The following is a 10871-nucleotide window of genomic DNA, read 5'->3' on the forward strand; positions in this document are numbered from 1 at the left end:
AAGAAATATAACAAAAGGAAAGACACCCAGCTGAACTAAAATGATCCATGTAGCAAACAAAAGCTGTTGTGAGCCGCCACCCTTATATCACCTTTGGGCCTTGACCCGACTTTTAAAAAAATAATTGGAAAAAAGGCACTTTGCTGCTCAAAGATGAAAAATAGTTATTTGCAAAATTCTGCCTAAATATGTATTTTACCTGGTTAATGTGTGTGGCGGGGCGTGGTCTGCAGCACCGCTGCAGGGTAGGCGCAATCACGCCTCGCCATCACGGCATCCGCAATCACGCCTAAAGTCTGTGCTCTCTGTGCTGTTGTGTTGGTGTGTGTCGGGCTGTGAGCTGCAAAGCTACAGCCGGATGTATGCGTACAGCAACCGTGTGTGAAAAGTGGTCAATAAAGAGATGCTGAAGAGCGTGTTCAAGCAAACAGTGTCGGGTCTGCCGTGATATGTTTACAATGAGACTTCTGCTCCTGAACCTCTGCGCACAGCATCTGCAAATCGGGGCTGTACCAAGTCACTTTCATCTTTACGCAGGACTGTCAGCTGTCGTCTGTGAGGCGTGAGCGTGTTTGCTTTTAACATAGTTCACGGTGGAGAACAGCTGCTGACATAATGTGGATCCGAAGGTCCATAATTGGCCTACCTGGGGTTGAAAGTCTCGCACGGCGTTTCGGCGGGTACACCGGCTTCAGCAAGTGTGGCGCTTATTTTGAGCGCTCAAAAAATAATATAATATAATTTTATATTTATATTTCAATATCACAATAATCTTCCAATTTAGAACTACAAGTTAAAAAAAGAAATAACATAAATAAAATACACTTCAGCTAATTACTTAAAAAAAATTATAATTTATTTTCCCAAACCACGCGGAGCCGCACTAAAAGGACTAAAGAGCCGCATGCAGCTCTGGAGCCGCAGGTTGCCGACCCCTGACATAGATCAAACATTATGGGTCATTCCCACGACCCACAGCTTTACTGTGCTCCAGCAAAGTATCCAATAGCAGTGACATCTCCTCCACAGTAGCAGGTGGGATTTTTCTTTTTTGAGGACAAAAAATGCTGCAACTGACTTTGGTTACTGTTGGCATGCACGCATAAGATGTGAGCTCTAACATGCCAGAGGGATATTCCTGAAAACCTCACCCAGGAGGCATCCTGATCAGAGGCCCAAATAACTCAACTGGATCCTTTCAATATGGAGGAGCAGTGGCTCTACTGTGAGCCCCTCCCAAACGATTCAACTCCTCACACTATCTCTAAGGAAGAGGCCAGTCACCCTTTGGTCTGCCTTCTTAAAGATGGGAGCTACCACCGCAGATCTCCACACTATGTTAAAGAAAAGTGCCAACCAATACAGCAACATCCAGATTCAACACAACACAATAATAATACATCAAGTAAATTAATCATCAGACCACCTGATTCCATGTTTTGTTAGTAATGTTTAGACATGTTACTGTGTTCATGGTGAACATCAGTGCACAATAATGAGACATAATCACTGCTGCAGACACTGACACTGGATTTAAGGAAGGAAATGTGAGAAAGAACAATGATTCAGACTCTGAATATCCTGACAGCTGCACCTGATCACACCTGTTGATCATCGGGCAGTCCACCGCTGATTAATCATGACGACGATGATGATGTCAAAATAGTTTGTTTTAAAATGAAACAAACTGTTCACCTCAAGTTCATGTCTTCAGTATCATTTCTGAGGATTTAAATTTCAAATTTTACATTTAAACACAAATTCTGCTTCTTACACAGTTTCTGGATCCAGAAACACTTTCTTAGCCTGAGTCGATCCAAATGAACCTTCTAAAACTAAATAGCTGATGGAGACTCTGACACTGGTACAAACTAAAATGCAGCTCATCAGAGTTGTTGTCAGATCTTTGTGAATGTCATCTTTCAACTCATAATCAGGAAAAACACTCTGAGCTGTAGGTCTGAAAAAAAGCATCTCTCTCTTTCATACACACACACACACACACACATATACATATATATATATATATGTATATCCACTATGTTCTAGAAGCCCCTCCTTCCCTTTCTCACCTGTTAAACACAACCTCTTCTGCTCACTTTGATCTTCTTCTTCTATCCAGCTTGTGTTGCCTTCTTTCCGCCTCACCACTATGGGAAGCAGAGCTTTCGGTTACTCTCTACCCCCAGATATCAGAAACATTGCTTTTCTCTCCCAGTTTAAATCCCAACTCAAAACTCATCTGTTCAAATCTGCATATTCACTGTGAACCCACTGTTTGTTTATTTTATGTTGTGCTTTTTGTTTCTTATTGTTCTTCATTTTTTCATTGTTCGATTATGCATTTGATTCTATTGTTAAGTGTCTTTGGGTGTCTTGAAAGGTGCTTTTAAATAAAATGTATTATTATTAGTAGTAGTAGTAATATTGTTGTATCATCATCACCACCATCACATGTATAATGAACTGGAGATTTCCAACTGCTGTGTTTGTCTTCATTTCTAAAGAGTGTCCCCTCTTGGCAGGGTCACAAAACAACAACAACAACAACAACATAGAATATTACTTAAACCAGAAACAACCAGTGCAAAACCACAAACAGGTGGTCACATACCCCAGACCTTGATATCATTTAAAATGAATAAAGTCAAGTTTTCAAGTTTAGAGTAGAATGCAAATGATTATAAGCTTAGAATAAATTTTAAGTAAAAATGAAAATTTGATTATTTCCAGAAATTCTGAAATTATTTGATAACAACATCCAAAGCTTTCAAATTACATGAAAACATCTCTGACACTGAGGACATCCTGCAGTTTGTTTTTTTCACTTGCAGTAGAGAAGAGAAGCAAACTCGTCTTTCTGACACTCAGTGAGATATCTTTAAACTGACACATGGGAATGAACCACGCACATCTGCAGGTCGGACAGTTTGGTCGATCTGAGAAAAGATCGTGTGTGCAGCAGTAACAGCACTTGGTGCCTGCTTGCTGGTGATGGGCAAAGCGAGGCTTCGTGAAACACTGAAGCATTTGTGCAGGAATTATATTGAAGTGTGGAAACAATCTGAAACCATCTCCACAGTGACACCTGCTGGCCTCTGGCTGTGACTACATCTTGATGACGCTTTTCTGTGAAACTATGACACAGACAAAACCCACACAACTCCAAACAAAACTACTTTTCATACCAGACTGTCAGTAATCATGATCATCACATGATTTGGGGAAATTCTCACACAAACATGAAAAGAAAAACACTGAGACTGTTAAAGACCACAAGCTGTGGCTGTAATGATCACAGTCTAGTCTAGATTGGTCTAGATAATAATAATAACTAGAAAGATTTGCATTTCCTGCAAAAATGCAGTGTGGATGCTGTAATGCCGAAGCTGTCTGCTAAAAATAGCTGAAAAAGCTGAAATGTAGCAAAAAATTGTAATAATCCTCAAGACACACAAGACAGCAAGCAGCACAGTGCTCAACATGCTGTACCGCTTTGGAGAGGAACGCAACCTTCGCTTTGCGCTCCCACTGGGCTACCAGCTGAGGTACCCACTACCTTTCAATGCTCACAGAGTCAAAGGTTATCGAGGTCCCCGAGCCACGGAGTTTCACATCATGGGCAATCACATGAGGTTTAATAAGCCAGAGGTAAGTCGTTCACGGGCGGAGAATGGTGTGTTAAATAGAAGGCTGACAGTAATGACTGAAAATGGTTTGATAATCATACAGCAATCTGTATAATCCTCCACTGTTCAAATTTCCAGCATGGCCGGACATTTTAAAGAGACTCATTTTATAGTTTATATATAGAAAATGAAAGTGTACAAACTCATATACAGATGTGACACGGCAGTAGCCTCAGCCATATAATAAATATTGGCAGAAGATAATCGGTATCAACTAATGAACAAAATACACAAAATAATACACAGAGGTCATTTTGTGGGTTAAAGTGATGTTCATTTAGAAATTTGCTCAAATTGGACAAAAAACACTACAGACACTTATCTCCATGCTTAGTCTGACTTTACCTAACCGCCTGTATGACTGTAGGACGGGGGTGTCGAACTCCAGGCCTCAAGGGCCGGTGTCCTGCAGGTTTTAGATCTCACCCTGTTTCAACACACCTGAATCAAATGATTAGTTCATTACCAGGCCTCTGGAGAACTTCAAGACATGTTGAAGAGGTAATTTAGCCATTTAAATCAGCTGCGTTGGACCAGGGACACATCTAAAACCTGCAGGACACCGGCCCCCGAGGCCTGGAGTTCGACACCTGTGCTGTAGGAGGACTGCCAGCCCATCCAAACCTTCAGACTCTTAGGGAACTGAACCCTTCAACCAGCACTAGAAGGTCCCAGTGGGGTTGGTTAGCCTAACTCTGCCGGGCCGTGCATTAGCTGTCACGCCGAGTGAGATGAGCCGTGTGGAAATAATAAAGGAGGATCCAATCGCAGGCAGTAGTGAAGGTGTGAGGGTGGTTTATTAAACACAAAAGTATAGATGGACAAATGGTAAACGGAGAACTAAACTATACTGGGATAACTAAACTACTGAGCCTGAACACGAACCTGAAGGAAGGGAGACGATGGTACATGAAGACAACAGCAGGGAGAACACACAGATGAAGCAGGGTGGATACACAGACAGACCAGCAACTACAAAGACAGAAGACGCGACTTAAATACACACAGAGAAATACAGGGAGATTACACACAGGTGGGGAACACAGCTGGGAGTAATCAACAAGACGAGACAGAGGTAAAACTGAACACACTCACATGAGACGCGGACCTTCACAATAAAACAGGAAACAAAAACACTACACAAAGACGCAGACTCGACACTGAGAGACAGACAGAAAATGACACATAGAACTAAACCCACACAAAACATGAGAACACAAATCCTAAACACAAATAAACAGAAACATAGAACTCTAATAATAATCATCATCATCATATTAATAATACTCATAACACCCAAAACCACAACAATCATTCAAAAATAAACTAACAATCAAAACTCAAAATACTGGGTCGAAACTGACCCAGAACCGTGACATTAGCACTATTTGTCATTCCGGCTAATCACCAGACTGCTAGTGTAAATACCTGTAAATACCTGTGTCAGCAAGCCGAACCCTCTGTGCAGATTGAGCATGCTCAGTGGTAGAATGACATCAGAGGAGCTTCTGTTGGTTTCATAATTAAAACAATAGATAGTTGAACCGTGACGGATGTCAGAGACAACACGTGATACTACTGCAGTAGTATCGTTATTTGTAACTGTTTCAATTTTTGTCTTTCAGGTGGAGAAAGTGATGCCTGCAGACACATTCTACTTTTCTATCATCAGGGATCCTGTCGCGCTGGCCGAGTCCTCTTTTGCTTATTACAAAGAAGTAGCTCCTGCCTTTCGGAAGGCAAAGGGGCTGGGAGACTTTGTCGACGACCCAAATAAATACTATGACCCTCGTCTTTGCAACAACCACTATGCCCGCAACCTGCTTTGGTTTGATTTTGGCATGGACAATAATGCTAATTTCTCAGTGGAATTAGCTCAGCATGGTGAGGCCATGATCCGCCAGACATTCAGACTGATTCTTGTGTCCGAGTACTTTGATGAGTCTATGATCCTGCTGAGACATGCCCTCTGCTGGCCACTGGATGCTGTAGTCTCATTTAGCCTTAACGCTCGTCAGCAAAAGTCCGGCAGCAACAGCGTAATGAGCGGAAGCTGGGTCGGCAAAGCTGCCGTAGCGGCTGGCGTCGGTGCTAGAGCTGGACGCTCACAAGGCAAGATGTTGCCCAATCTGTCGCTAACGGATCGTCAGCGCGAGAAGTTACGCCAGTGGAACGCCTTAGATTGGTACCTATACAAAACCTTCAACCGCACGTTCTGGGAGGATATCGACAAGTTTGGTCGTGCCCAGATGGAGCAAGAAGTAGCTCTTCTCAGAATGCGGCGGGAAATCCTGGGCCGGGTTTGTCTGAAGGATGGTGGAAAGCCCGTAGAAGCGTACCGGATACGCGACAAAAATATCCGACCCTTTCAGTGCGGAGTAGTAAAGATTCTTGGATACGAGCTCCAGCCGGGTCTCGACAATGCTACCAGGACGGCCTGATTGAGGATGATTAGGCCCGAGATCCAATACAAAGATTTGCTGGATAGTAAACAGTTCCCACGGGCTGTCCAACCCCAGCTGGGACAGCAGGGACAGGGACTGCTAGCAGCTGGTGGTGCTTTTGTAAGACATGATTCATCTAGGACAGGAGAGAAAATGATGATGGGAGAAGCTGAGATGGAAAGAGAAAGAGACTGGGATGGAAGCCGTATAATGGAGAGCAACCAGACTTTAAAAGGAGTGCGAGAAAAGAAAGACTGAGATAGTTTAAGGTGAGTTACATGTTACCTTTGATTTGCGAGGGGAAACGGACCAGAGACGCCTGAGCCAAATTTAGTTTACATGTGAGAAAGAAAAAAGCTTCTCTGCAGCACTTCCAGTTTTCTTTCTTTTCCTGAACACACTCTCTGGTTTGGTATGTCTTCATCTTTGGCAATTACTGAGTTTATTATTGGAACTGCATTTTCTTATTGAGCCTGTGTTAATGCTTAAATTAAATAAAAGGTATAAGCTGTCCCAAGGTTACAGAGGAGCGGTGTCTGTAATGACACAGGCGGGAGTTTGTGAAAATAAAAGCATCAAGACAGTCTCGCTGCACAGAGCACTGCAGAAAACCAAGACATTGTTCTTGCATTAACAGCTGTTATTGATTTCATCAGACAAATGATCGCTTCCTTGCTCAACTCTTTTTTTGTATTTTAACATACAGACTGCTTTTTTACATAAGCTTGCCTTTAAACACGGCTCAGAGACAGTAAATCTCATCTACAGGAGAAGTCTGCAGATAGCAGCTGTGGTGGTACAGGTACATCTTCCAGGTGAATTTTAAAAAAAATCACTTTTAGGCAGGATTTTAAATGTTTTGATTTACATCAGGTTTGTGTAATGATTTTTTCCCCCAGTGAAATTAAGGTAGTGCTTCAAAATAAGTGCCTGTGGGCGTGTCTCCTGAAACACCACAGGCTTGTTTGTGCTGTTGAGTGTTGAGTCTGGACTCTAAAAGCTATTTCTGGATTATGAGTTTCAGTTTGTTTACATTTATGAAAACACATCTTTTAGCTTTAGACTAAGATTGCTACATTGTTTCAGATCCACACTTTCAGCAACATTAACCACGTCTTAGGAACCTGTCGGGCAGAAGGCTCATAGCTCGCTGTTGTTTCCAGTGACTCACAGCAGTCCCAGTTTCATTTTGTCATTGACCTGCTCTTCCATACTGAGGCCCAAAGTTACATTGGGCAAGTGCAGGGCCAGCATGCTTACCTTTGCCTCCTTTCTGAGGACGTACCTGTGGAAGGAAAGTAGAGTCACAGACCATTTTAGCAGTTTGTTAGCAGGTAAAGTGCTAACGCTAGACGACTGCTTCAGTTGTGTTCTTCACCAACTGCTGTCCGTACAATCTAACACAGACTGAAAACCACGTTTCTTTGATTGCATAAGAAGCGTCACAGAGTGGGTTCACTGACAGTGTTGACCCAGCCTTAGTGAGGGTCATCCCTGCATGCGAGGTAGCACAGGTGACAGACAGCGGCAGACGTGACTGCATGCATATACATGAAATCATAGGTGTTCGTTCATTGTTGAAAGTATTGAATTTATTGCCCAGTGTCAAACATTCGATCGTCTTGTTCTCCGTCCAGAGTCGGCCGCCCTATACAGTGTACATCTGGTCACCTCAGCAGTGGCTCGTAAGGGAGATTCAGGCATACTGTGTTTGAGCGGCTACCTCCTCTGATGAAAGGATATTATTCATCTTTTACAGTCAGTCTGTTTAAAGAGAGTCAAAGCGACGACTAATACTGAACAACGTCTTCAAATCAAAGGGACATAAGGTATTTATTTCCCTTCACTCAGGAAACCAGTGGTTTATTTTATTTTACTCTAAAACTGACTTTCTATTCATTCATAAATAAGCCATCATTAACAGTGAAACTCTTGAAAGTACTGCTTCAGGAGTGTCACAGTCCTGTCTGGGATCTCAACAGTCGCGCTAATTAACATGTGCTGGATATTACATCCAGAAAGGATACAGCAGCAGTGTGTGCACGGTTGGCAGGATGCTTCAGTGTTACAGCAGCGTAACTGAAGTAAATGGTTTCCTTTCCCGTGGTTTCCAAGTCACGTCGCGTTGACTTCACTGAAAGAGACCTTTCTGTCTGTTGCACCTGCCAGCTTTCGCTTAGATTTCGAAGAACATCGCTTCCTATTCTGCTTGTTCATGTTTTACACCAGTAACAGCTGAACATTCAACAAAATTACACAATATGGATTTTTTTTATCATAGAGTGCTACTACATACTGTAACGTAAGTGTCCCTTATATTTTGGTTATTAGATAACTGTGGCTATTATGTCCAGGTACATTTTGTCACTCTCTGAAGGTTAGTGGTGATAAGTCATATTTACACACAGCATACACGTCGGTACTTGTTAAGGTTCATTTTGAGGAGAGAGAGGTGGAGGAGATCGGAATAACACACTGACCCTGTCAGGTGGAGTCAAACGAAGATTTTTTTAATGAACACACGCAGCGTGGGAGATGGACACTGTATGCAAACAGCATCAGATCTCATCTCCAAAACTTCAGAACACAGTTTTATACATCGGGGTATTAGAACGCCCCCTCTTGCGTAAATTACATGGATACGTCAACTCAAAACCACAAATGTTCTATTTGACAACTTGTGACAGAATTAAAAGAACATTCGCTTCCCTCTTCTTCCAGGTGCAGTCCCCACAACCACAGCCCTAACATAGCTGTTAGACATCCTGTACTTGCATCAAACTGTCACGTACACCAACATAAAAACTGCAACCCTAGCAAAACATGCTTAAACTTTCACCTACAAAAATGAACTCACTGCTGTATGTGTGTGTCTGTGCTAACCAAATAGGGTGCCAACCACAGTTGCACCCTATTTCACCTCGCCGACTAGCTCCTGACCTCTCAACAGACAGAGAGACATAAGCCACTCTCATATATGTAATAACCGAACTGAAACTATGTATATGTAATCTACTGAATAAATGTTTTAATCAAGAACCTCTACTAAAAGCTTAATCAAAAGATATAGATACATAAAAGATACTAAAGAATAACCTGATTGTTCATAACCTGCTCAAAATACTTGCACTCAGACTCTGCTTTCGGTTTCACTTTTGCAAAGCATGGCGTTTCCTGTCAGCCTGCAACTCAGTCTTTCACAAGAGTATAAAAACATTCAAAAGCATTTAGGATTATAGATTCAACCCCACAGCTTAAAGTGGTTCTTACTGGACCTGTAATAAAGGCTGATATGATACCAGTATGTTTGAACATCTGAATGCAATATCAAAACTGTTATTAATGAAATGGTAATGATGATTATAAAAATAGCAGCAAAATATCCTCCTACTCATTACATACTCAATCGCTGACAAATGCCAATCAATTCTTGCCAAAATGGACTACAAACAATGAATACACTGAAAATCCCATCATAATGTTTTTGTGTCATGTAATCAGCACAGTGTAATGACAAAATAAAAATACTTTATTAATGCTGAGGAAATTTCTTTATTACACACTTAATTCCAATATAAATATGGAAGATGGCAAATAAATTGAAAATTGTAAACAAGTAAAACTAAAATGAGGTGAAACATTTGAACAGAAATAAATGGTAAATGGCCTGTATTTGTATAGCGCTTTACTAGTCCATAAGGACCCCAAAGCACTTTACACATCCAGTCATCCACCCATTCACACACACATTCACACACAAAGTTAAATAACAAAGTTAAACCTGTTTCTTAAATTCAGGACAGTAACTATGTTGCCACCTCTGTCTGCTCATACTTTTTATTGGTGTTTAAACACGTGTGTGTGTTTTATTCCTTTTAATTCCACTCCATTAACAACAGTTTCTGGTACTAAAAGGTACCAGAAAGTCAAACTTTGCTTCCCGATCGAGGATAAAGCTTTATTTGAATTTTTGCAAATACCGTAATGTGACTCATTGTAGCTGGTTTTCAGTATTAAAGTTCCATGTTGTACATAGTGGACAAGAGCGGTACAGGTCAGAGTAAGAAGCAGTGGTAGGTGGTGTGATTTACCTTCTGTCATGCCCACTTGGCCAACGATCTCTCTTCAGCCACTCTCACAGCCCTGACAGGACATTTCACAGAGAATTCCTCATGTTGCTCCAGATGTTACTGAGCAGGCAGAGCAGCTGCAGTATATGTGGCTATGATCTTACTTGAAACTGTATTGTGTCGGAAATTTGTAGTAGATCACGCTCTTTGTGTGCATCTGTTGTGTTTGTTTTCTTGTACTAAATAATTAAAGAAATCTTAACTCTCCTTCGTCTTTTTGCCTCCTTGTTTTTAACCTTTCACAGCAGCTGTGTGATACGGTGGTTGTTCTATGCTGCATTAAAATGTCCTGAGGAAAAAGATCAAAGAACTTTATGTGTAAATTGTTACATGTATAATAATGAAACAGAAAATGCAGCGAGTGCAAAGCAAACTGTAAGTTTACAGCTGTCGTTGCATCTGTGCAAATATCAGCCTCCATATTTGTGACTATTCTCTTACTTAACACAACACAGTTGTTTCATTTTGAAATTGAAGAATTAAAACTTGTTATACAAGCTTGTGTACATGGTTAGATCATATTCTTCAAGTTGAACATATTGAACATCTTCATAGACTCCACATTTTATTTCATGAAAACTGTCTTTAAAAATCTTTACTGAGCTCAC

The 10871-nt window shown here is 41.3% G+C and overlaps 1 protein-coding gene across 1 annotated transcript; it reads left to right on the forward strand.

The window, feature by feature from the left end:
• Positions 1-1203: 1203 nt before the first annotated feature.
• Positions 1204-6130, forward strand: LOC109201068 (galactose-3-O-sulfotransferase 2-like). Its single transcript, XM_019356602.1, has 3 exons — positions 1204-1290; positions 3427-3651; positions 5315-6130. The coding sequence occupies exons 1-3, from the start codon at positions 1204-1206 to the stop codon at positions 6128-6130; spliced, it is 1128 nt and encodes a 375-aa protein (XP_019212147.1).
• The last annotated feature ends 4741 nt before the right edge of the window (positions 6131-10871 follow it).

This window comes from Oreochromis niloticus, unplaced genomic scaffold (genome assembly GCF_001858045.2).
Source record: "Oreochromis niloticus isolate F11D_XX unplaced genomic scaffold, O_niloticus_UMD_NMBU tig00008029_pilon, whole genome shotgun sequence".
Lineage (NCBI taxonomy): Eukaryota > Metazoa > Chordata > Actinopteri > Cichliformes > Cichlidae > Oreochromis > Oreochromis niloticus.

Excerpts from the sequence above, each read along its gene's own strand:
- LOC109201068 (XM_019356602.1), top strand. The coding sequence starts at position 1,204 with ATGGAGGAGCAGTGGCTCTACTGTGAGCCCCTCCCAAACGATTCAACT. Across the intron at positions 1,291-3,426 it reads AAGAGGCCAGTCACCCTTTG|CAAAAAATTGTAATAATCCT; the intron begins GTCTGCCTTCTT and ends GCTGAAATGTAG. Across the intron at positions 3,652-5,314 it reads TGAGGTTTAATAAGCCAGAG|GTGGAGAAAGTGATGCCTGC; the intron begins GTAAGTCGTTCA and ends TTTGTCTTTCAG.